The sequence below is a fragment of the Suncus etruscus genome, chromosome 3 (assembly GCF_024139225.1).
Source record: "Suncus etruscus isolate mSunEtr1 chromosome 3, mSunEtr1.pri.cur, whole genome shotgun sequence".
Lineage (NCBI taxonomy): Eukaryota > Metazoa > Chordata > Mammalia > Eulipotyphla > Soricidae > Suncus > Suncus etruscus.
This window is the reverse complement of record NC_064850.1, coordinates 39,967,283-39,994,210: the sequence shown is the minus strand read 5'-3', so window position 1 is coordinate 39,994,210 and position 26,928 is coordinate 39,967,283. Positions and strand designations below refer to the sequence as shown.

General features: G+C 46.5%; 1 protein-coding gene across 4 annotated transcripts in view; it reads right to left on the bottom strand.

The window, feature by feature from the left end:
* AK7 (adenylate kinase 7) overlaps positions 1 to 26,246 on the bottom strand; it is a 58,254-nt gene extending 32,008 nt beyond the window's left edge. For all 4 annotated transcript variants that reach the window (XM_049769804.1, XM_049769806.1, XM_049769808.1 and 1 more), the window contains exons 1-7: positions 26,142 to 26,246; positions 24,702 to 24,890; positions 23,391 to 23,499; positions 14,624 to 14,718; positions 11,427 to 11,537; positions 4,038 to 4,118; positions 1,505 to 1,593 (exon numbers count right to left, since the gene is read on the bottom strand). In XM_049769804.1, coding sequence (XP_049625761.1) covers positions 1,505 to 1,593; positions 4,038 to 4,118; positions 11,427 to 11,537; positions 14,624 to 14,718; positions 23,391 to 23,499; positions 24,702 to 24,890; positions 26,142 to 26,246 — 779 coding nt within the window. The remainder of the gene's footprint in view (positions 1 to 1,504; positions 1,594 to 4,037; positions 4,119 to 11,426; positions 11,538 to 14,623; positions 14,719 to 23,390; positions 23,500 to 24,701; positions 24,891 to 26,141) is intronic.
* Between the last annotated feature and the right edge of the window lie 682 nt (positions 26,247 to 26,928).

Sequence of the window (26,928 nt, the reverse complement as noted above, 5' to 3'; positions counted from 1 at the left end):
AGTGTTTCCATGGATACTCTGGGGACCCTGCAATGTCCGGAGTGTAATCTGTACATCCTGAACAAAGGAAAAACCTTAGGCCAAGTCCAGGCTCTCAGTGTGTATATGAAGCAGTAGATAGCAAAGTCCAACTCTATTTCCCCCAAAATGGAAGAGGTTCTCACAAGGACCAATGAAGAAATGAGTTTCATGGTCACATATGTTGGCAGTGCCTGACACATTGACCTGGCTCAGGACTCTACCATCTAGAGATGGTCCTGCTAACCCCGAAAGACTCTGGCTTAGTCCCCATGGACATCATAGCCACTGTGGCCCCAGATGTAGGTATTTAGATTTCATAATACAAAAAATTTTTGGTCATGTTGGGTTTGCCTTTGAGTGGGGTTTTGGGTGTACTTTTATTTAGAGGCTTAGGCACACTTGATGGTGCTTAGTGTTGTGTATGTAAATATTTTAGGGGATTACTATGTTACTCACCCTAACCTGATCGGTGATTGTGTCCTACCCTAGGGTGTGACCTGGCATTCTGCCCCCACCCTAGGGTAGTACCTGATTCTGCTTCCACCATTGGTTGGTATCTGATCCCACCATTGGGTGGTACCTGATTCTGGGGGATAAAAACAAGGGTCTGTGGAAGGCAAGGGGCTTTTTGCTGGAACTGAGGCTGAGTCTTTGGACTTCAGTCTTGTCCACCGAATAAAGCTAATATTTCCACAAGCCTGACTGTCTGCGAGCTGTTTACCCACTGTTTTACCTCAGAATCGTCAGCTACACAGGATGGCAGACGTGTGCTCCGAGCTGGAAGAGAAAGGCCTCATCCTCCATCCCTCCATCAGTCAACCTCTTCCGGGGCTGACTTGCAACATTTAGGAGCAGCTTCAGCTCAGGAGTGTGCAGTACTTTCCCACATTCCCACCAGTGCTCAAAGAACTGTGTAGTGCAGGGGACCAAACCCAGCTAGTGCAATATCCCTGGGAGCTTCTCTCCAGCAATCTTTTTCATTTGGGGGGGCTACAGGCAGCATTTCTTAGGGTTCACTTCTGGTAAGGCTCAGCAGACTCTGAGATGTGGGGATAAAACTTGGGTTGTGTGAGGGTAAAGCAAAGCCATACCCACTGTACCATCTCTCTGACCCCTTCCTTGTTATTTCAGAGGAAAGCGTAAAAACATGGTAATAATGCAATTTGAAGAAAAGAAGTGTCCACCTGTCCATTTGAGTTCACCCATATGTACTGTTAGTGGGGTCTGATGCCCTTAAAGTGTTTGCTTTTTGCTACCCATGACAGTGTTTAACGGCTCCCCTCAGGTCACTTCAGGTGGAACTGAGGGACCAGACAGTGTTCTGGGATTGAAGAAGAGACTCCTGCAGGACAAAGCATGCATTCCAGCTCTCTGACAATGGAAAGGTAGTACCTGGTTAAGCACCTCACGTCCACCACAACATGCTAACTAATAATAGATTCTAGGGACTAACTTCATCATCCTTCACACCCAGGGAGCTTACGCTGCTAGATCCATAATATGGATTGCTGGGATGTAGTTCAGTCCGTCTCCATAAACTGGTAATGCAGGGACCTCGCCCATCCAAGCCATCTAAGAGATGGGAGGGAAAGAAAACACCAGGTCTGGCAGTCAGAGAGCAAAACGCTCTCTCGGTATAAAAACCAGAGGGTTCAATTCAGAGCACAGCAGGTAGGTTGCCCCACCCTGCTCATGGCTGACCTGGGTTCTATCCTCGGCATCCCATATGTTCCGCCGAGTCCAACAGGAATGATTCCTGAATACAGAGCTAGGAGTAAGCCCGGAGTATCGTCTGTGTGGCCCTTAAATAAACCAACCAACCTACACATACAATGAATTCCTTACGTGAGAAGACCCTTCAGAGACATGATCCTTCCAAGAACAGGCAGTTAATGCTCATGTCAAGGGTCCCAGAGATAGCTCAGCATGGACATACGCTTTGGATACAGGGGCCTGGGTTCAATATGCTGGTACTACAGGATCCCCTGAGCACCTCTAGGAAGGCCCCCCCTCACTCAGCATTGCTATTAGTTGTGGCATTCAAAGCAAATATATCAACCCTCACACCCCTGCCCCAAATGTGCCAACTAGGGCTGGAAAGAGAACAGAAAGGGCTGAGTGCATGAGAAAGTCCCCGGTTCCCATTCGAGTATCTTATAATCACAATAGGAAGTAGCCCTGTTGTTTTATGGATTTTCTTGCTTTGGCCACACCCCAAAATGCTCAGGGGTTGCTCCTGGCCCTACACTCAGGAATCCCTCCTGGTAGATGGAGGGACCATATGGGATGCCGAGGATCTAACTTGGTTCAGCCACTTGCAAGGCAAATGCCTTAGAAGTTGTGTTATACTTGGGTTTTCTGTGCTGTTTCAGATCACTGGGTGATCCAAAATCAACCAAAAGGAGATCGAGCTCAGTGGATTGGAACATGGGCTCTGTATGTGGTAGGCCCTGGTATGGTCCTGTCCACTGCATACTTCCCTCAGTACCAGCAACAGGGACCCCGTCCCCAGCTGTGAGCCAGTGGATTGCAACATGGGAGGAGGTTGCTTCATAGAAATATAAGAAAAGCAGATGTTTGGGGCAATAGCACAGAGGGTAGGCCATTTGCCTTGCATGTGCCAGACCCAGGCTCAATATCCATATGGTCCCCCAAGGTTGCCAGGAGTGATTCCTGAGCACAGAGCCAGAAATAGGGGTGTGACCCCAAAACTAAAAAACTAACTAAATAATAATAAATAAAAATAAATAAAAGCAGATGTTGAATAATTAGATGTTAGTCCTATATTCACTACAAGGAAATTACAAAAAAAAATGCCAGGGGCTTGAAGTGAGTTCAACAATAAGACAATTTGCTTTGCACTCAGCCAAAAACACAAAACAAAAAATACCTAAGAAGTCATCTATGGTCAGACCGCCTATCATGAAGTATAAGTTAAGTTTCACCTTGAGGGGGCTGGGGTGATAGCAAATCAGGTAAGGCATTTGCCTTGCATGTGGCTGATCTGAATTTCATCCCCAGCATCCCATCGCGCCCCCAAAGCCCCCGAGGAGTGATTCCCTAAAGCAGATCCAGAAGTAATCCTTGAGCACTGCTGGGTATGGCCAACAATAACAACAACAACAACAAATCAACCCTAAACTAAACAAAAAGTTTCACCTTGAATTTGTTCAGTTTTTCTCTTTTTTTTTTTTTTTTTTTTTTTTTTTTTGGTTTTTGGGTCACACCTGGCAGTGCTCAGGGATTACTCCTGGCTCAGAAACTGCTCCTGACAGGCTCAGGGGACTATATGGGATGTCGGTTTTGAACCAATGACCTTCTGCATGAAAGGCAAACACTTTTACCTCCATGCTATCTCTCCGGCCTCTTTTTTTTTTTCTTTTTCTTTTTGGCCATATCCAGTGGCACTCAGGGGTTATTATTCCTGGCTCTGCATTCAGAATTCAGAAATCACTCCTGGAACACTCAGGGGACCATATGGATTCGGGGGCTCAAACCTGGGTTGGCTATGTAAAAGGCAAACTTCCTACCCACTGTGATATTGGTCTGGCCTAAATTTGTTCAGTTTTAACTTAATTTTCTTTTGAAAAATTTGCAAGCCAGGCCCTGGGGTGAATAGGGCAGGCAGGGTATTTGCCTTGCATGTGGCAGGCCTGGGTTCTATCCTCAGTACCCTTAGGGTCCCCTGAGCTCTATCCCTGAGCACAGAGCCAGTTGTAAACCTTGACCACTGCCAGGTGTGGCAGAAAAAAAAATAAACAAAGTCTCTTTTGCCCCTGGAGTCATTGAAAATTCTAGCTTGTGACCAGCGAGATGGCACTAGAGGTAAGGTGTCTGACTTGCAAGCGCTAGCCAAGGAAGGACCGCAGTTCAATCCCCCGGCATCCCATATGGTTCCCCCCAAGCCAGGGGCAATTTCTGAGCGCTTAGCCAGGAGTAACCCCTGAGCATCAAATGGATGTGGCCCGAAAACCAAAAAAAAAAAAAAAAAAAAAAAAGAAGAAAGAAAATTCTACCTTAAAAAATGTGTGAAAGATGCCTCCTTCAAGTCCGTATTGAAGTCCTGAAGCCACTACGTAAGTTATGAGTTTTTTGACCTATGAGATAAAAATAAAGAAAAAGCCAGAAGGAGGAGTATAAATACAGAATGATATCACTTACATGTAGCATTTAGAATAATTGCATCAGGGCCGGAGAGATAGCACAGTGGTAAGGCATTTGTCTTGCATGCAGCCAACCCAGGACTGGCATTCCGTATGGTCCCCTGAGCCTGCCAGGGGCGATTTCTGAGCACAGATCCAGAAGTAACCTCTGAGCATCACCGGTGTGACCCAAAAACAAAACAAACAAAAAATAGAACAACTGCATGAAGATATGCAATAGTCTAAATGGGAGTTGTCTTGATCATCCTTGGCCCTTGGTATAACAAGGAGAAGGAATGAAAGTGAATGGAAGAGGAGAAACACAAATATGAAAGTATGGGGTCAGGGGCCAAATGGCAAGCTGCGGAGCAAGGGTGGAGGCATGCGATGCTCTTACGGAACATGGGTGGAGGGAAGTTGGACACTGGTGGTGAGATTGGCCTCATTCACTGTAGGTTTGAAACCCAACTCTGAAGGACTTTGTAAATCACAATGGTTTCAATAAAATTTAAAAATTTAAAAAAGGAGAAAAAAATACTAAATGAAATATAAAAATAAAACAAAGAAATAAAACAACAACAATGTGATATTCCAGAGCACCTACAACCAGTTCGCTTCAGTCATGTGAACTGAAGTTTGAGGCTCCGGGAAGTATTCAGGTCTCTAGTCTTGTAGGCTACCAGGATGTGGTTTGGTAGAGAACTGCACCTCTGGAAGTCTAGAACCCAAATACTCAGGAGACTCCTCAGAGCCCTCAGAATATAATGACTCTTTTTTTAGGGGGTGGGGTTGCACAGTGTTTATTGGGGCCCAGAAAGATTGTGGTAGGAGCAGTGAAGATAAGTGTTAGCCCATGCATGGTACCCAGGTTTTTCAATGTTTTCAAGGGGAAAATATTTAATAACTTGCTAAATGTTAAATATTTTGCTAAATTAAACAATTTGCTAAATATTAATATTAAATAATTTGTTCAGACTCCAAGCTAGAAATTTAATGGTATTGGAGGGTTGGAGAGGTAGAACAGCGGGTAGAACTCTTGCCATGCATATAGCCAGCTGACCCAGGTTTGATCCTCAGCATCCCCTCTGGGTCCCCAAGCCCTGTCAATAGTGATCCCTGAGTGAAGAGCCAAGAGTAAGTTAGTCCTGAGCACCGCTAGGGGTGTGGACACCTCACACACACACAAGAAAAAATTTTTGATTAGCCATTATTTTTGAAGACTTCATAATGGAATTATGACTTACAGAATGAAAAAAAATAAAAAGAAAAATTTTTTGGAAAGTAGAAGAGAAAAAAACTCCACAGCTGGGAAAGAACTTAGTATTGAACTAAATTGTGTGTGTGTGTGTGTGTGTGTGTGTGTGTGTGTGTGTGTGTGTGTGTGTAAAATAGAAAAACTGGGTCTTTATGCCACTTGTTAAGTGACAAGTATGACAAAGAACTTAAGAATTTCACAATCAGGCTACTTCAAGGCCTTTCAGATGATCTGTTTGTTCCTCATTGTTTTGGTTCCCTGTGAGTAGAAGTTCTGGAGCTGAATTTCTAAATTGTTTTCCAAAAAGGCTGACTAAATGGCATTCCTACCAGCAGTGAATGAGAGTTCCTTTCTCTCCACATCCCCACCAGCACAGATTGTTCTTGTTCTTTGTGATGTGTATCAGTCTCTGTGGCATGAGATGGTTAAAAAAAAAAACCTGGATATTAAGCTCCCATATGATCCAGCTATACTACTCCTAAGGATATACCCAAGGAACACAAAAACACAATACAAAAATGCCTTCTGCACACCTATATTCATTGCAGCGCTATTTACAATAGCCAGAATCTGGAAACAACCAAGATGCCCTTCAAAACATGAATGGCTAAAGAAACTGTGGTACATATACACAAAGGAATATTATGCAACCATCAGGAGTGATGAAGTCTTGAAATTCTCCTATACATGGTTGGACATGGAAACTATTATGCTGAGTGAAATAAGTCAGAGGGAGAGACACAGACACAGAATAGTTTCACTCATCTATGGTTTTAAGAAAAATAAAAGACAGTATTGTAATAGTGTCCAGAGACATAGAGATGATAGCTAGAAGGACTAGCTCAGGATATGATTAAAGCTTCCTACTGGAGCTTGACAGAGGGCTGTACCTCCTTCCTCACAGAGATACCTATCATTACTGCCTTGCTCCAGGGCACTCCTAAGCCCCATTGTTCATGCAGAGCTTCTTCTCAATGCCTCACCTACCCCTATCCCAGACTATGTCCTCCTAGGTTGGCCACATGCAAGGCAAATGCCCTACCACTGTGCTATTTCTCAGGTCCCCTGACTATGTCCTGTTATCCTTCAGATACTACAGTTCCTCTTTAAGTCCTATGAAGTGTAAGCCTCATGCCCCAGGGCCAGGACTTTGAGACACAGGTCTGGAAGCAAACACTGACACAGGAAATAACCCACACACAGTTAAAGGGATAAAACCAGTTCAGGAACGCCACATGAAAACCATCCACTACTAAGAAGCAGATAGCTCAGTGGTGGAAAACCAAAACTGCAAAAAGGCTTTTTCCTGAGACTCTGGGTCTTTATTAGGAAGTGCCAGACCACACCCTCGGGTGGAGAACCATGGTCTAAGGCATCAAACCAAAGGATGCTTCATTCCATGGTGCTCCCAACCAATGAGTAACAAACACATACTGAACCCAGGTAATTCAACAGTCCTACATAAGCATTGTTGGTAGGGAATGAACAGTGTCTAACTATCAGTCTGGGACCCTTTCTTTCTGTCTAGGTCTTGAGCTGGGGGAATATTTGGTCCCCAAACACACCAGGAGAAAGGTTCACTGGTAAGAAGTGAGACCTGGGATCAGAGAGATAGCATGGAGGTAGGCGTTTGCCTTGCATGCAGAAGGATGGTGGTTCAACCCCCAGCATCCCATATGGTGCCCCGAGCCTGCCAGGAGTGATTTCTGAGTGTTGAGCCAGAAGTAACCCCTGAGTGTTGCTGGGGGTGACCCAAAAACCAAAAAAAAAAAAAAAAAAAAAAAAGAAAGAAAGAAAAAGAAATGAAGGAAGGAAGGAAGGAAGGAAGAAAGAAAGAAAGAAAGAAAGAAAGAAAGAAAGAAAGAAAGAAAGAATGAAAGAAAAAAAGAAAGAAAGAAAGAAAGAAAGAAAGAAAGAAAGAAAGAAAGAAAGAAAGAAAGAAAGAAAGAAAGAAAGGAGGGAGGGAGGGAGGGAGGGGAGGGAGGAGGAGGGAGGGAGGGAGGGGGGAGGGAGGGAGGGAGGGAGGGAGGGAGGAAGGAGGGAAGGAAGGAAGGAAGGAAGGAAGGAAGGAAGGAAGGAAGGAAGGAAGGAAGGAAGAAAGAAAGAAAGAAAGAAAGAAAGAAAGAAAGAAAGAAAGAAAGAAAGAAAGAAAGAAAGAAAGAAAGAAAGAAAGAAAGAAAGAAAGAAAGAAAGAAAGAAAGAAAGAAAGAAAGAAAGAAAGAAAGAAAGAAAGAAAGAAAGAAAAAGAATTGAGACCTGGGCCCGGAGAGATAGCACAGTGGTGTTTGCCTTGCAAGCAGCTGATCCAGGACCAAAGGTGGTTGGTTCGAATCCCGGTGTCCCATATGGTCCCCCGTGCCTGCCAGGAGTTATTTCTGAGCAGACAGCCAGGAGTAACTCATGAGCACTGCCGGTGTGGCCCAAAAACCAAAAACCAAAAAAAAAAAAAAAAAAGAATTGAGACCTGGCCAGGCTGGTGTTCAGGGCAGACTCATCAGTTCAAGATTTCCCAGGGACTTCTAGGATAATTGAGGGCGCCAAAGAGGAAAGGGGTATATTCTCATTTTTTTATTGTTGTTGTTTGGGTTTTTGGTTTTTTGGTCACATCCAGCTCTCAGGGGTTACTCCTGGCTCAAGGCTCAGAAATTGCCCCTGGCAGGCACGGGGGACCATATGGGAATGCCAGGATTCCAACCACCGTCCTTCTGCATGCAAGGCAAGTGCCTTACCTCCATGCTATCTCTCCAGCCCCCACATTTTCTTCTCCAGGCTGCCACCTCTGTCCTCCCCATGTCACAGAAGCGACTAGGGACCCCTGCTCCATCACTGAGTGAAGAGGGTTCCCATCCCATTCCCTGTGCATTAATTTTTCTTCTCTTTGCACCATTCCAGCAATCCTGAGGTGCTCATGTGGTGCCAGAGAATAAACCCTAAGCTTACTTGTAGTATCCCCTTTTTGCTATCAAAAAGGGTCTACTGACAAGGCTAGAAGGAAAGGCAAAGAACAATGGGGCCAGAGCCATAGCACAGTGGGTAGTTCACTTGACATGCACATGGCCAACCTGAGTTGGATCCCTGGAATCCCATTACAGTACCCTCAAGCCCACCTGGAGTGATTCCTGAGTGCAGAGGCAGGAGTAAGCCCTGAGCATTGGCAGGTGAGATCCAAACTGGGGCGGGGGTGGGGGAGGAAGAAAGAAAAAAGGCCATCTGCAATATGGGAATTTACCAGAGAAAGGCCAATTAATTCCCTTTTAATTTTCATGCACATGCATTGGGGGGGTGCGCACACCAAGCAACACTCAGGGGTTATTCCTGGCTCTGCGCTCAAAAATAACTCCTGGTTGTGCCCAGGGTACCATATGGGATGCCAGGGATAGAACCTGAGTTGGTTGTGTGCATGGCATTCACCATCCCTGCTGTGCTATGACTCCCCTGCCCCCCCCCCTTTTTTTGGTTTTTGGATTTTGGGCCATACCAGGTAGTGCTAAGTGGTTACTCCTGGCTCTGCACTCAGAAGTCACTTCTGCGCTCAGGGACCATATGGGATGCCGGGAATCAAACCCAATCAAACCCAGGTCCGTCCTGGGTCAGATGCATGCAAGGCAAACACCCTACTGCTATACTATCCCTCCTTCCTGGCTCCCCTTTATTTCATGCCATACCTGGCAGTGCTCAAGGATTACTCCTGGAAGGGATCATGGGACTATATGAGATGTCAAGAATTGAACCCAGTTGCCAGCATGCAAGGTGAGCACCATATCCCCTGTGCTATCTCTCTCACCCTGAGCTATAAGATCCTTGGCCCCTATTCTTATTTTTTTAATATAATTTTTATTTTGATCACAGTGGCTTACATATTGTTGACAATATTATTTTAGGTACATATTTACATAAAACCAGGGGGGATTCCCATCACCAAATTGTCCTCCCTACACCTCCATTTTTGTCCTCCCTCCCATTTCCTCTTCCCTCACCCCCAGGGCGGCTAGAATATGTGGTCCCCTCTGTATCTGACCTACTACTTAGTAGTCTTGCACCTGTTTGGTCTTGATGTCTCCCTTATTTCCCCCTCTAACTGGAGGCAGGACTAGCTAGTTCAAGATGCATGGTTTTGTTTGAAAAAGAGAAAAGTAATAAACTGGGGTAAGAGTCTAATACGCCGAAAATGGGCGGAATCCTTCTCGGCCCCTATTCTTATTTTAACCCTCCAAGTTTATTGACTTCTCTAAATCACAACTTAGTGGATGACAGGAGGTTAGAATTGTGAATCGTGTGTTTCCTTCAAATGTTTTATACTCATCATTTAATATTGTCAAAGTTGAAAAAAAAAAACATTTTTTTTTTGGTTTTTCAGACTACACCCGCTTGATGCTCAGGGGTTACTCCTGGCTAAGGGCTCAGAAATTGCCCCTGGCTTGGGGGGACCATATGGGACACTGGGGGATGGAACCGCGGTCCTTCCTTGGCTAGCGCTTGCAAGGCAGACACCTTACCTCTAGCGCCACCTTCCCCGCCCCCCAAAAAAGAATTTTTTAGATTTTTAATGGTAGGACCTAACTCTAGGATTTGGCAAGTTCCTGTTGTAATATGCACTGTGACCACTAGGCGTCACCTCAGTGCTAATAGAGCCTCCAAAGTTAAATGACTATAATGATAGTTCTTGCTTCGTGGAAATTTGAAGATTATATACTGGATTCCAGAGGATTAGGTGACAAATCACCCACAAAGGAAACAGTTGGCATCATATTGGGGACAGACCAGTAAGGTCTCAATCCTACTAACAGTCATTATGTACGGCACATACCTGTCTTCTATTTTATAAAAGTTGAGGAGTAAGTGGCTAGAGAGACTGCACAGCGGTAGGTTTGAGAATCCAGGCATCCCACATGATCCCCTGTGCCTGCCAAGAGCGGCTTTTGAGCACAGAGCTAGGAGTAACCCCCTGAGCACCGCCGGGTATGACCCAAAACCCAAAAACCAAAAAATATGTGGGCGTCTCAACTATTGCTGATCTTTTTTGTGGGAGAAGGGGACACATATCTATCTGTGCTCAGGGATCACTCCTGGTGGGCTCAGAGGAACCAAATGGGTTGCCAGGAATAGAACCCAGGTTGGCTGCATGCAAGACAAGAGCCCTCTCTGCTGTACTATTGCTCTGGCTCCCAATTGCTGAGTCTTACTAGTAAAGATATGGGCCAAGAGGCCTTGAGAGACCTAGTGATGTGACCTTGGCCCCCTGGAGATCCATGTCAGTGAACCAAGCTCCCCTTGTCCTTTCAAAGTCGTGAAACACAGGTGAGGTAGGCTGGGAGTAGGGAGCATCAAGTCCTCTATGGCTCTCTCTCTCAGCAGTTGTTTGAGTCCCCTGACCCTCTAGGAGGAGAGGGCCTGAGCACTGTGCAGAATGATATGCTTAGTTCAGTGGGCTGGAGACTAGCTCAAACCTCAGGGCAGTGTACCACTCTTGGGGGTGGGTGGGATTCCCAAGCAGTGCTCAAGAGGCACTCTCAGCCAATCTGGTCAGTGGGGTTCAAGGTGAGGGCCCCAGATTTGGTGTTGCTTGTGATTTGCAATGCTAGGGTTCATCTGGGCCACCTCAGAGGTACTTCAGAGGAAAACATAGGGTGCCAGGAATCAAACCAGAGTTAACTGCAGTGCAAGGCAAGCACCTTCTGCACTGTACCCTCTCTTCTGTCCCAGGTCAGTGCATGATGGGGTAAGCTTAAAGTTCAAAGACTGTACAGAGGACCAAGGAAAGGAGCCGGAGCTATAGCACAGCAGGAGGGCACTTGCCTTGCATGCAGCCAACCCAACATCTATCTCTGACATCCCATATGGTCCCCTGAGCACAACTAGGGGTGATTCCTGAATGTAGAGCCAGGAGTAACCCCTGAGCACAATCATAAAATCAAAACCAAGATCAACATTGAGGAAAGCCAGGCAGAGGCACAGCACAGAACTGGGCGCTCGCATAGATTCCTCAGAAACTCTGACCCTTCACTCACATTTTTCCCCAACTTGAGAACCAGTTTTTCAGCATTTATGTGATCCTGGAAATTGGGGTGGTTCTTTCTTCTGCGGTAATCTTCTTCGGTTAATGGAATCTCAGAATCTTCCTATCAAAGAAAAAAGTGACCAGATTTGACTTGTTCAATGTTAATGGGGCTAAACTCTCAGCAGCCAACCAGCGGAAGTGTGAGCGTGTCCTACTGGCCCTTGCACCAACTGGCTACTGATTCTACCTTCTCCCTGGATCAGCCAGGTAGCACCTTGGATCTCACACTCATCTGAGACCACCTGCAGGAAAAGTAGACACACCCCTACAGGTCGCCTCAAGAGTTTGCCCAGAATGTGGGCCGCATGTTCAAGCAGTTCAACAAACCAACAGAGGATAAGGCAGATGTGCAGTCCATCATCGGTCTGCAGTGCTTCTTCGAGACCAGATTTTTACTTGTTCAATGTTAACGGGACTACTGAAACTATCTAAATCTGGGGGTTGGAGCTATAGTACAACAGGGAGGGTGCTTGCAATGCTTGCACATGGCCAATCTGAATTAGAAACTTGACATCCCATATGACCCCACCTACAGTTCCACCAAGAATGGTGCCTGAGCACAAAGCCAGGAGTAATCCCTGAGTACAGCCAAGAGAGTATTTGGGGGGAAGTCACATGAGATGCCAGGGATTGAACTGAGTGTGCTGTATGCAGGGCAAGCACCTTCCCTGCTGTACTCTATCTCTTCACCCTCAGGGCTATGCTCCATGAAGTGCTAAGGAAACAGTTAAAAAGTGGGGTCAGAAGGATCACACAGAGGGGAGGGCATTTTTCTTACATACAGCCAACCTGGGTTCAATCCTGAGCATCCCATATGGTCCCCCGAGCCTGCCAGGAGTAACCTCTGAGCACCATGTTTGTAGAGCCCCAACGGCCCCCCCACCAAAAAAACCCCAAACAAACAAATAAACAAGTTGGAATAGAATACCTTATTAAAATTTTTGGTTTTGGCTTTTGGGCCACATTCAGTGGTGTTCAGGGGCTACTCTTAGCTCTATGCTTGCGAGTTGCTCCTCGAAATGCTCAGGGATCAGGCACTGATCTTCCCAACTGAATGAGATCTCTCTGGCCCAGGAGGACTTATATTTTTTTCTTTGATTTTTTTTTGGGGGGGGGGGCAGTCACACTCGGTGACGCTCAGTGGTTACTCCTGGCTATGTACTCAGAAATCGCTCCTGGTTTGGGGGACCATCTGGGACACCAGGGGATCAAACCTCGGTCTGTCCTAGACTAGCATAAGCAAGGCAGACACCTTACCACTTGCGACACCGCTCTGGCCCCTGGAGGGCATATTTTTGGTGTGTATATTTCTTTTTCTTTCTTCTTCTTTTTTTTTTGGTTTTTCGAGCCACACCCGTTTGATGCTCAGGGGATACTCCTGGTTAAGTGCTCAGAAATTGCCCCTGGCTTGGGGGGACCATATGGGATACTGGGGGATCGAACCACGGTCCTTCCTTGGCTAGCGCTTGCAAGGCAGACACCTTACCTCTAGCGCCACTTCGCCGGCCCCTGGTGTATATCTTTCTTTGGGGGGTTCACATCCAGCCTATACTCAGGACTCACTCTTAACTCTATGTTAGGGGAGTCACTCCTGGTAGAGCTTATGGGACTATATGGGGTGCTGAGATCAAACTCAGGTCAACTGCATTCATGGCATAGGCTTGAGCCACTGTATGATCTTTCTGGCTCCTTTATGTTTACTTTTTTCTTGTTTGTTTTTGGGCCATACCTGGTGGCGTTCAGGGGTCACTCCTGGCTCTGTGCTCAGATATCATTCCTGGCAGACTTGGGAGACCATAAAGGATACCGGGGATCAAACCTGGGTCCATCCCGTTTGGCCATGTGCAGAGCAAATGCCCTACCATTGTGCTATCTCTCCAGCCACATCCTTTATGTTTACTTTTTTTCTTTGTTTTTGTTTTTTGGGTCACAGCTGACAGTGCTCAGGGGTTATTCTTGGCTCTATGTTCAGATATTGCCCCTGGAAGGCTCAGGGGACCATAGGGGATGCCGGGATTTGAACTACTGTCCTTCTGTATGAAAGGCAAATGCCTTACCTCCATGCTATCTCTCTGGCCCCCTTTATGTTTACTTTTAAATTAATTTTTATCTGGTGATCACACCTTTCTATGCTCAGAGATCACTCCTGACTGTGTATGTGGTGTTGGGGATCTAATCTAGATTGACTGTGAGCAAGGCAAGCACTTTTAGCCACTGTCCTTTCTCTCGGGCACCTGGAGAGCATTTTATTCTATTATTTTATTAATTTATTCTGTTTGTTTATTTGTTTGTTTGTTTTGGGACCACACACGGTAGCACTCAGAGGTTACTCCTAGCTCTGCACTCAGAAATTGCTCCTGGCAGGCTCAAGGATCATATGCTGGGGATCAAACCCAGGTCTGTCCTGGGTCACAGCATGCAAGGCAAATGCCCTACTGCTGTGCTATCACTCTGGCCTCAAATGTATTCTGGGTTTTGGGCTCAGAGTTTACTCCTAACTCTACACTCAGGATCACTACTTGCAGGCTTGCAGGACCATCTGGGTTGTCAGGGATCAGACCCAGGTGAGCCACATGCAAGGTAAAGTCCTCCCTGCTGTGCTATTGCTCTGACCCCTGGTTGACAGTATTTTCTTGTTGTACCTTGGTGGTGCAGAAACACTGGGACCCTTGGATTGGGGGTGCAGAGGAAGCTTCATAACCCAATCCCAGGGGGTTTGGGGAACATGGTTCTGGAAGAGACACTGATATAGGAAATAATCCACACAGGTTAGGGAGATAAAACAGGTTCAGGAACTTCCACCACAGCTAGCTGCAACCAGGTGAAAGGCCACTAGCAGGCAGATAGGCAAGGTGTCTGACTGGAACCAGAAGAAATCCCTCTGACCCAAGGTCTTTATTGGGAAGAGTAGGACCACCCTCATGGGTGGAGAACAGGTAGGGGTAGGGGGACAATCCAGAGGTACTACTTGCCCAGGTGGGACAAGCACACACAAAGAAGAAACACCCTGAATAGGTTGAAAACTGGTTACTCCTACGGGGTCTTTGTCCCTGAACCCCACCGAGGGCTTCTCACAGGTCCTGGGTTTCTGCATGCCCAGGCTGGGCCAGAGTGGGAGTGGGTAAGGCAAAGGCGGGCACTACATACCATGTCCAGCGGTTTGGAGCGTGCCCAGGTCATGACTGTGGACACTAAAATGAACATCTTCCTCTTCTCGAAATGGCTAATTTCCTCGTTCAGTGCTGAGGGTCCAAGGACAGAAGAGCATTTTAGGGTCATGCAAAGCACATATGTTAAATCTGGGTCCACAGTTGCCAGCAGCCTCCCCAAGCTTATTTTCTTCTGCAGGGAGCAAGTTAAGGTGTGGCCTCCTGACAGTATCCCCATCCTGGCATCCATCACTGTTCACAGTATTCTTTTTTTTGGGGGGAGGTTGGGTTTTTGGGTCACCCCTGATGGCACTCAGAGGTTTCTTCTGGCTCTGTGCTCAGAAGTGACTCCTGGCAGGCTCAGGGGACCATATGGGATGCCAGGGATCGAACCCGGGTTGGCTAAGTTGCAAGGCAAACACTCTACTTGCTGTGCTAATAGTCCGACCCCTGTTCTCAGATTCCAACCCCCACTCCCTCAGCAACTCCTTTGATGCTTTCTGCAGAATTGTAGCTCCTGGAATTTTCTGATTTCTCAGCCTGCAATGGCAGGTCTGATTGAGCTTTGAAGGTTCATGATACTGTTTGTATGTGTTTTTGTAAGTTTTTTGGGTCATACCTGGTGGATCTCAGAGCTTACTCAGGGCTCTGCACTCAGGAATTATTCCTGGCAGTACTGGGGGTACGGGGAACCACAAGGGACTCGAGGTTGAATTCAGGTGGGCTGTGTGCAGGGAAATGCCCCACCCACTGTGCTACCACTCCAGACCTGGAGGTTATACTACTGCATTTCACCTCATAATCATTGCAGATTTTTTTTCTTTCTGATCAATTTTTTAAATTTATTTCTCCTTTTTATTAGGGGGGGGCACACCCAGAGGTGCTCAGGGTTTCCTCCTGGATCTGCATGCAGGGATCACTTCTGGTGCTCAGGGGAGCATATGGGTTGCCAAGGATTGAATCTTGGTCAGTAATTCTATTATGCAGCCCATATTTTTTTTTATTTTGTTTTTGGGTCACACCCAGCAACGCTCAGGGGTTACTCCTGGCTCTATGCTCAGAAATCACCCCTGACAGGCTCGGGGTACCATATGGGATGCCGGGATTCGAACCACCGTTTTTCTGCATGCAAGGCAAATGCCTTACCTCCATGCTATCTCTCCGGCCCCTTATTTATTATTATTATTATTATTATTATTATTATTTTGGGTCACTCCTGGCATTGCTCAGGGGTTACTCCTGGCTCTGCACTCAGGAATCACTTCTGGCAGGCTCAGAAGGTCACATAGGATAAAACCAGGAATTGAACCCCAGGCAGCTGCTTGTAAGGCAAAAAGTTCTACTTGCTGTGTATTTACTCTGGCCCTGCTATATGCTTTTTAATTTTAAAAACACAACGTGGGGCCAATGTGATAGTATAATGGATAGGGTATTTGCCTTGCATGCAGCAGACCTGGGGCCAATCTGGATTCTATCCCTGGCATCCCATATGGTCTCTGGAGTCAGGTGTGATTTCTGAGTACAGAACCAGGGGTAGCCCCAGAGTGCCACTAGGTGTGGCCCCAAACCCCCCAAAATGCATACATACATACATGTTTTATTTCAGGGGAAAAAAAGATTAAAAGTGGGGCCGGGCAGTGGCGCTAGAGGTAAGATGCCTGCCTTGCCTGCGCCAGCCTTGGACGGACCGCGGTTCGACCCCCTGGTGTCCCATATGGTCCCCCAAGCCAGGAGCAACTTCTTTTTTTTTTGGTTTTTGGGCCACACCCGGTAACGCTCAAAGGTTACTCCTGGCTATGTGCTCAGAAGTTGCTCCTGGCTTTGGGGACCATATGGGACACCGGGGGATCGAACCACGGTCCATCCAAGGCTAGCGCAGGCAAGGCAGGAACCTTACCTTTAGCGCCACCGCCCGGCCCCAGCTAGGAGCAACTTCTGAGTGCGTAGCCAGGAGTAACCCCTGAGCGTCACCGGGTGTGGCCCAAAAACCAAAAAAAAAAAAAAAAAAAAAAAAGATTAAAAGTGATAAGAAGAAGCCAGAGCAATTCCTGAGCATAGAGCCAGGAATAACTCCTGAGCATTGCCAGTTGTGGCCCAAGACAAAAACAAACAAAACAAAAAGTGCTAAGAAATGGTAAGTTGTATATTATAACAAAAATTCATTGTTGTAATGTGGCATAAATCCAGAAGTCAATAAACGTTAACAGCAATGAGGTGATCTCGGAAGGTGGATAAAGACATCCTTCATCTGTACAAAGGGACAAAATGCAGAAAGGAGATTTTCCTCAAGACCCTCACGCTGATGCAACATCCCTCTTTTGGTATTAGGTCACTCCTTGCAGCACACAGATGTTTACTAAATGAAATTCAGGCACAAAAAAACCCAAACATGGGGCCGGGCGGTGGCGCTAAAGGTAAGGTGCCTGCCTTGCCTGCGCTGGCCTTGGACGGACCGCGGTTCGATCCCCCGGTGTCCCATATGGTCCCCCAAGCCAGGAGCAACTTCTGAGCACATAGCCAGGAGTAACCCCTGAGCGTTACCGGGTGTGGCCCAAAAAAAACCAAAAAAAAAAAAAAAAAAAAAAAAAACCCAAACATCTTGAGCCCCCAAGGAGTCCCCTCCATCCAGATAGCCCTTCGTTACCTGAGGATGGCCCAGCCATCTGCCCTTACTTTGAAATCAGTCAAAACTGTTGCTGATCTAGTTCAAGGGCTCTGCCCAGCCCAAACTGCTTGTTTTGTAAATAAAGTTTTATTGGAACCCAACTCATTCATTTGCATCTTGCCTATGGCTGTGGGAGAGGAGTTGGCTCCAGAAGTCAAAAATATTAATTGTCTAGCCTTTTATTTTTTTGAGGGGGGGGGTTTGTTTTTGGGCCACACTTGGTGACACTCAGGGGTTACTCCTGGCTTGCCCCTGACTTGGGGAACCATATGGGATGCCAGAGGATTGAACTGTGGTCAGTACTAGGCTAGTGTGGGCAAGACAGATGCCTTATCACTTGCGCCACCGCTCTGGCCCCTGTCTAGCCCTTTAAAAAAAAATTCATACCGAGAATTCTGTTTATGGGTGATTGTGCTTCCACTGTAACTTTACCCTGTCCTCTTTCTTTGCATCTTTGTTGTCATAATTAAAAAAAAAAAAGAACCTAAAAAAAAAAATTTCATGGCTCTAATCTAATTGGGTACCTTGAGTTCCCTCCAGGAATGATGCTTGAGCACAGAGCCAGTTGTAAACTTTGAGCAAAACCAGGTGTTGCCCAAAAGTGGAAAAAAATGCTGAAATATGAGAACACGCTAAAAGGTAAGATGCTGTGTGTATGTGTATGAGGGCTGTTCTGATATTTATGCATTTGAGTGGGAACTAATCAGAAACCTAGTATGGTAGCAACCACAGTTACACAATGAAGGAAGGAAGAGGCCAAGAGGCCGCTGAGAGTAAACAAGTAGGAAAAGCGTACTGGTCTCTTCCCAGCCTGAGAGTCCATGCTCTCATTTTTATTTTGAATATATAGCACCCTCGCGAAGTTTTTAAATGGAGACCAATGAGAAAAAAAAATTACCAGTGAATGTCCCGACATACACCAGTGCTGCATCGGCCCGCCCTCCACCCCATGCGCCCCCCCCCCTTAGTGTTAGGAGAGAAAGGGGAAAAGCCTGAGGACCACTATAGAGTCCCCCTGACTAGGCACCCAGGTAAGGCCTGGAGTCCAGGGGAGATATAGGGGAATGGCTGGGGGCCTGCCAAGCCTCCCAGCACCCCTCACGCTAGGGAGAAGGCCTCTGGCATGGGGTGTCCCCTAACCCTATACCTGGGAAGAGCTGGCCTCCAGGATCAAGGAACTGGAAGCACTGTTCTGATATTTAAATCAGCTTATTTGCTTTCACCTTTGCTCTTGATCATCCAAAGGCTCTGGAAAGATGCCCACAGCATCAAACTGCAAAGTATCAACTTGGCCTTTTAGATCCAGGGGCCTTTGATGCACTACATTTGTCAGAGCATTTAAAAATGGCAATTGGGCAATATTTTCACAAATGTGCTTGCTACTATCTGCACGTTTTTTCTTTTCTTCTCTTTCATTTTATTTATTTATTTTTCCATTTTTTCAGTCACTTTTCTTTCACTTATCTCTCTGGAAATAAATGTATTATGATGAACAATGTCAACTATGTGATGATGGGGGCTGGAGCGATAGCACACAGTAGGAAGGGCATTAGCCTTGCATGCAGCCAACCGGACAGACCTGGGTTTTGATTACTGGCATCCCATATAGTCCTGCAAGCCTGCCAGGAGCAAATTCTCCTCCTCCAGGAAAGATTTCTGATGCAAAGCCAGAAGTAACCCCTGAGCACTGCTGGTGTGGCCCAAGAACGCCCCCCCCCCAAAAAAAAAAAAAACCAACCTGTGATCATTTTCTTTATTTCTTCTTTATTTGTTTTCAGTTTCTGGGTAACATCAGTGGTGCTCAGGGGTTACGCCTGGCTCTGTGCTAAGAATCACTCCTGGCTTTCTCGGGGTACCATATGGGATGCCGGAATTTGAACCACTGTCCCCCTGGGTTGGCTGCGTGCAAGGCAAACACCCCACCGCTGTGCTATCTCTCTGGCCCAACATTTTCTTTATTTTTTAATTTGATTTTATTTGGTTGTGGGTCACACTCGGCAGTGCTCAAGGTTTACTTCAGGCTTTGTGCTCAGAAATTACTCCTGGCAGGCTCAGGGAATCATATGGGATGCCAGGAACCAACACCAGATCAACTGGGTACAAAGTATACATCCTACCTGCTATGTGCTATGGCTTCAGACCCTACATTTTCTTTAACTTAAAAAAAGGGGCCGGGTATGTGGCGCTGGAGGTAAGGTGTCTGCCTTGCAAGCGCTAGCCAAGGAAGGACCGCGGTTCGATCCCCTGGCGTCCCATATGGTCCCCCCAAGCCAGGGGCGATTTCTGAGCACATAGCCAGGAGTAACCCCTGAGCGTCAAATGGGTGTGGCCCAAAAACCAAAAAAAAAAAAAAAAATAGCAATTGGGACCAGAGAGATGGTTCAGCAGGGAGGGTACTTGCTTTGCACATAGCCACCATGGGTTTGATCCCTGGCTGACTATATAGTCTCAATCCCTCTAGGAGTGATCCCTAAGTGCAGAGCCAGGAGTAAGTCTGAGCACAGTCCAATGAGGCCGCCCAAAATAAATGCACAAAAAATTTGGCAGCATTCATGGCAAGGCCTAGAACTTTGAGTCTTACCAACAGGAATGCTCAGTTAATTGGCATTAAAGCCAATGAACTCTTTAACCCACAATATTCAATGGCACATTTAATTAAGTTAAAAACACATTTAAGGCAATAAAGTCGTGTAAATAAGTGTTTACAAATCCTGAATTCTTTTTTTTTTTTCTTTCTTTTTTCAAATCCTGAATTCTTATTAGAAGTTTTGGAGTATAAAGATTCAGGATTTTCTTTTCTTTCACATATTTCACCAACCCCTCTCTTCAAGTCATGTTACTCAGAAGAACTCTGCCACCCTCTATTATGCATTATACTTTCTTTTGTTGTTTTTTATTTTGGGGGCACACTCAGTGGCACTCACAGGTTACTTCTGTCTCTGCACTCAAAAATCACTCTGGGGGGCTGGGAAGGTGGTGATAGAGGAAAGGTGTCTGCCTTGCAAGCGCTAGCGTAGGATGGACCGCGGTTCGATCCCCCGGCGTCCCATATGGTCCCCCCAAGCCAGGGGCGATTTCTGAGTGCATAGCCAGGAGTAACCCCTGAGCGTCAAATGTGTTGGCCCAAAAACCAAAAAAAAAAAAAAAATCACTCTGGGATTTTTAGAATTTTAGATTCCCATGGGATGTTGGGAATCTAATCTGGGTTGGCTATGTGCAGGGCAAATGCCCTACCTGCTATGCTATCACTCCAGCTCCAATTAAAAATTTTTGTGAGAAGCCAGAAAGATGGGACAAAGGGATGAGTTTATTCTCTGTGTGCACGAGGCCTGGGTTGGATTGGCACCAGATGATTCCTATAAGCACTGAGTTGGGAGTAGTTCCTGAGCACTAAGTGTCATGTCCTACTTGATCCAGACATTAAGGGAATTATTGGGGTCCCTGGGAAAGGTGGGCACACAGATTCAGTGAAGGGAGTCAGAGGTCAAAGGCTCAGATGGTGGGTTTAAGTTTATACAAAAATTTTTGGTGAAGTAAAATTGCAGACATTCTGTAAATACTCGAGTATAAGCTGACCCCCCTCGTTTTACCCTGAAAACTGGAAAAATTAGTGACTCGAGTATAAGCCAGGGTGAAAAATGCAGCAGCCACTGGTAAATTTCAAAATTAAAAAATATACCCAAAGGGGCCGGGCGGTGGCGCTAGAGGTAAGGTGCCTGCCTTTCCTGCGCTAGCCTTGGACAGACCGACCGCGGTTCGATCCCCCGGTGTCCCATATGGTCCCCCAAGCCAGGAGCAACTTCTGAGCGCATAGCCAGGAGTAACCCCTGAGCGTTACCGGGTGTGGCCCCCCAAAAAAATATATATATACCCAAAACAATTACAATAATTGAGGAATCAGTAAATAAATAAATACATGATTATTTGATATACTGTATACCATTAACATACCACATTAACCCATAGTATTCAATGGCAACTTTAATAAAGTGAATAAACCATTTAAGACAGTAAAGAATTGTAAATAACTGGTTAAAAATCCTGAATCCTTATACTCCAAAACTTCTGATAAGGATTCAGGATTTGTAAACACTTATTTTACATGACTTTACTGCCTTAAATGGGGTTTTTCACTTAATTAAATGTGCCTTTGAATATTGTGGGTTAAATAGTTCAGTGACGTATAGTTCAGTTTAGCCACCTACCTCTTCAGCTCAGCTGTGACTTGTGGACTGAGCTGAAGCACCACCACCAACCCCACCCCCCCCCAAACAGGTAGCAGAAGACAACTGGAGACTACATGCATTTGATTTGGTGCACACAAATAACCTGTATGACCTGAGTATAAGCGGAGTTCAGGTTTTTCGTCACAATGCCAAAAGAAAACTCAGCTTATACTAGAGTATATACGGTAACTATATTTCCCAAGCTAAAAGCACAGGGCAGGGCCAGAGTAATAGCACAGAGGTAGGGTGATAGCCTTGCACACTGCTGATCTTGGACAACCCAGGTTCTATCCCTGGTATCCCATATAGTTCCCTGAGCCTGCGAGAAGCGATTTCTGAGCACAGGAATAATCCCTGAGCGCCACCAGGTGTGTTATATTATCCCCCCCCCCCCCATCCCCACATCTTGTGTGTGCCTTAGCTCTCTTGTGGGAGGACAAGCACCTTCTGTGCAAGGCAAGCTCTTTGCCCACCCTGCTGTGATGATTTTTCATGTTTCTCTTACTTGTCTTTGCTGGTTCTCACAGCATTTGACCACAGCTCTGAAGGCAGAGCCAACAGAATGAAAAGAACTTAGTGCTTCATTTCTTTTCAGTGAGCAGAGATATTCCATTCTTTGAGAATACCGGTAGGCTTGTCAACTAAGCCAGGTGGGCTCATTTGAGTGAAGTGGTTCTAGTATCTTACCAACCACATAAGCAAGCCCAGATCTAAGATTTGTGAATACTTCCAACCTAAGGAATCAAGCCTAAGGCCAGAGCCAAGAAGGATCTTCCCAATGCCTGACCAGGGAGGCTCCAGCCACCACTGTTTCCTTGTGCTGCTACTTTGTTTGTTTTGCTTTGCTTTGTTTTGGGATACACCCAAAACAACCCTTTGGCATCCCATATGGTCCTCTGAGCATTACCAGAAATAGTTCTGGGATAAAAAGTCTAGAGTAACCCCTAAGCACTGCCAGATGTAGCCCCAAACAAAAAAACGAGAAATCTTTTTTTTTTCTTCTTTTTTTTTCTTTTTGGTTTTTTTTCAGGCCACACCCGTTTGATGCTCAGGGGTTATTCCTGGCTACACGCTCAGAAATTGCCCCTGGCTTGGGGGGACCATATGGGACGCCGGGGGATCGAACCGTGGTCCTTTCTTTGGCTAGCGCTTGCAAGGCAGACACCTTACCTCTAGCGCCACCTCGCTGGCCCCAAAACGAGAAATCTTGAGGTTTGAAATCATAGCATAGTGGATAAAGTGTTTGCCTTGCACGAGGTTGACCTGGGTTCGATCTCTCGCATCCCCTTTGGTACCCTGAGCCTGCCAGGAGTAATTTCTGTTTTTTTTGTGTGTGTGTTTGTTTGTTTGTTTTTGGGGGGGTTGGGTCACACCAGGCAGCACTCAGGGATTACTCCTGGCTCTACAGAGCTCAGAAATGGCTCCTGGCAGGCTCAGGGGATCATACAGGATGCCGGGATTCGAACCACCATCCTTCTGCATGCAAGGCAAATGCCTTACCTCCATGCTATCTCTCCAGCCCCCAGGAGTAATTTCTAATCATAAAGCCAGGAGTAACCCTTGAACACCACCATGTGTGGCCCAAAAACAAACAAACAAAAAAGTCTCAGGAACTGGTGGGATGCTACAGTGGGTAGGTTCATTGCTTTGCATGTGGCTAACCCATGTTTGATCCCATCACTGCTAAAAATAGGAGTAAGCCTTGGGCACTACTGGGTGTGGTCCCAAGTTCCCAATAACAATAACAATAATAATGATCATTAAGTTTCTGATCACTTTACTCCTGGTCCTAATGTCCCTGATGTTGACTAGACAGTAATGCATATATGTACCCCAACCCTGGAAAGTCAGGGTGAGGAGTATCCCACACTTACCAGACACCGCCCACACGGCCTCATCCACCTGCCTGGTGGTCTCTGAGATGTTGTATATGATTATGTCACACTCCATCAGCCGCAAGAGCAGGTCTTCTCGAGAAATGCCCTGAAACCAACAAAGAAAACATGTTTGCTTCGAAGAACAATGTCCCCTTCCTAGTTAGGTGGAATAAGGACAATGTCCCAGTTCCACAACCTGCCTGGAGGGGTTCCTCAGGAGGAACAGGCAGCCAGATTCTGACTGGAAAGAAAACACTGGCTTGGAACTGGAATGATGGCATAGTGGGGAGGGCATTTGCCTTGCACAGGGCTGACCAGGGTTCAATCCTCTCAGCATCCCATATGGTCCCCCAAACATTGCCAGGAATAACTCCTAGGCGCAGAGGCAGGAGTAATCCCTGTGCACCGCTGGATGTGGCTCAAAAATAAAATACCAAAAATATTAAAAATAATAAATAAAAGAGCTGTGTCTAGCACAACATACAGTCTCTAGACAATTTCTCAGCCTGCATTTTCCCTCCTAGGAGGACTATCCCTTCCATCATTTTAGTAATCCATCTTCAAGTAACCCTGCAGTGCTCAGCGGTTACTTTTGGCTCTGCACTCAGAAATCTCTCCTGGCAGGCTCAGGAACCATATGGGATGCAGGAAATTGAACCCAGGTCAGCTGTGTGCAAGGCAAACACTCTACCTGCAGTGCTATACTCCGGCCCCCACCAGAATGCATCTCATTTCATTTATTTTTAATCTCTTTTTTAAATTTTTCGGCCACACCCAGTGTGGCTCAGGGCTTATTCCTGGCTCTGCACTCAGGCAGGAATTACTTGTAGCAGGCTGGGCAGGGGGACATCTGGGGTACTGGGGATTGAATCTGGCTCTGCTATATGCAAGAGGCAAAGCTCCCTCTCCTGCCTGGAGAATTTTCTGAGTCCCAGTGAGACACATCCTTTCTTAAAATGTGGGACTTGGGAGCTGGAAAGATATAGTTCCGAGGGACAGGCACCTACCTATCTTTCATGTGATGGTGACCACGACAATAGCTTGAATTCCAGCACTGGATATGGTCTTATGAGCACCCCCAGAGCCAGATGTAGCCCTGAGGACTGACAGGTATGCTCCCTATGCTTCCCAAACCAAAGCAAACTAAGAAGGCTGAATCGAAGGGTTTGGCTACAGGAAAACACTGAAAGCAGAAACATCATTACATTCCATCTTTCCCCAGGCCTGTTGGGCGAGTGTTTGGCAGGGGACCAAGCAGAGGTAGCTACCCTCCTTTGACCTCATGGCTGCCCCCTTTCCCAGACTCACATAGTAGGTCTCAGTGGCATACTCGGGCTGCATTGTCTCCAGCTGGGAAACGGTACCCACCACCTGGAAGGCACCTTCCTTTTGCTTGACCAAGCCAGGCTCCAGCTGGCCCGATTTGCTCTCATTTTCCTCTTCTTCCTCCTCAATGATATCCTCCAGGGAGGCCCCAATCACACAGTTGGAGAGATACTGCAGGACAACAAATGAAGAGACAACAAACAGAAGAGATGAATGCAGTGGAAGGAGTGGGAGGTCAGAGGTGCCACCCTGGTGGGTGAGTGTGGGGAGCTGGTGCCCTCACATCTGCTGCACCCCCTGGCTTCTTGCTGCTGCAGTATTGACAGGATGCAGCATGTCCCAGAGGGATCAGACCCAGTTGGCCTTGTGCAAGGAAGGTAAGTCAGTGGCTGGCCTGCTGTCCGACTGGGTTTTGTCTTTTTTTCTTCTCAAGTAAAATGGAAGAAACGTATATTTTTCATTCCTTCTAGTAAATGTATTTGACATATAATATATAAATTATATAGTATATACACATATAAGTATACATACACTGGTTTTGGGGCCACACCCAACAGTGCTCAGGGGTTATTCCTGACTGTGTGCTCAGAAATTACTCCTAGTAGGCTCGAGGGATTATATGGGATGTTGGCATCGAATTTGGATCTGCTGTTTGCAAAGCAAACACCCTAACTGGTATGTTATCACTCAGATCCTATATATATATGGTTTTTTGTTTTTGGGTGCTCAGGGGTTATTCCTGGCTCTGCACTCAGAAATCACTACTGGCTCAGGTGACTATATGGGATGCCGGGATTTGAGCCACCATCAGTCCTGGGTCGGCTGCGTGCAAGGCAAATGCTCCACTGCTGTGCTATCTCTCCAGCCCCCTATATACCATATATATATATATATATATATATATATATATATATATATATATATATATATATATATATATATATATATATATATATATATTATTTTTGGGTCACGCCCGGCAGCACTCAGGGTTACTCCTGGCTCTACGCTCAGAAATCTCTCCTGGCAGATATATATTTTTGAGCAAATACGTGTTCTGAAAAAAAATCTCACTTTATTTCTTGTTTTTGGTCACACTCAGTGATGCTCAGGTGGGTTACTCCTGGCTTTGAGTGCAGTGCACAGGGGGGTGGGGGGGTTTCCTTATGGGAAGAGGGGCAGAGCTGCAAAGAAATGGTCCTCAACCAGTGCTGGGCCAATTCGAAATCAAATCCACTGTGGCAGGGATGGGTGGATGCCCAGAGACCAGTGGGAGATACAGTGGTGGAACGTAGCTGTAGCTGTCACTGGACTGTGTTAGAGCTGGGGGGGGGGGGTAGTAGTAGTAAGAAAAGGTTAGGAGTCAGAAGCTTGAGAATGGGGAGTTGGGGTGCAGCTCTGGGCCCCCACCCTTCAACTCACTTTCCCGATATTTCGGCTGCTGAAAGTGTCCAGCAGGTTTATAAACACCCTCTGGACCCGGATAGCTTTCTCGATCGTAGTAGTAACGTCCTCATCCTCTAACATTGTGGGAATTCCGCTGTTGAAGGAGAAAGCGTCCCTCGGTTGCTAAGGAGGTGGGAACCGAGAGCCCAAAGGCTGGGTCCAACGGGCACCTTAGCGGGTGGGGTCTAGTGCCCGGGGCGGGGCGTCCGCGGGCGTTGGGCGTGATTTATAGTGTGGGCGGGGCTTATACGAATTGTGGGTGTGGTCAAGTACTCTTGGGGGCGTGTTCCTGGGTATTGGGTGGGGCTGGAGTGCAGGGCGGAGCCTTCCGGGTAAAGGCTGGCCTTGGGTTTTCTTTTTTTTTTTTTTCGTGGTGGTGGTGGTGGGGGGGTAGGGGTGTGTGGCCTTGGGTTTTCTGAGCTCTTATGCGCTCTGCGGGACTGGTTCCAATCTGATCTCTAGAGTCTCTTGGCACTAGAAAGAGAAGCCTCCTTCAGCATTGTTTGGGTTCTCTGTTCTTTTGTCCAGGATCTCTGAGAGCACGTTGAAATGGACTGGGAAGATTAAAAACATTGCTGGAAACGATGAAAATGTGATTCCCAGTTAAAGAGGGCCAAAGGGAAACTGTTGACGTTGGTAGCACTGGTGAAGGTTGTTGTATATTGTATGGCTGTAATTCAGTCACGAACAACTTCATCCGTGGGGGAGAGGGGAAGTGATGCCCATAGTCCGGCCCTTGCAGGAGAATACGTCTTTGAGAAAA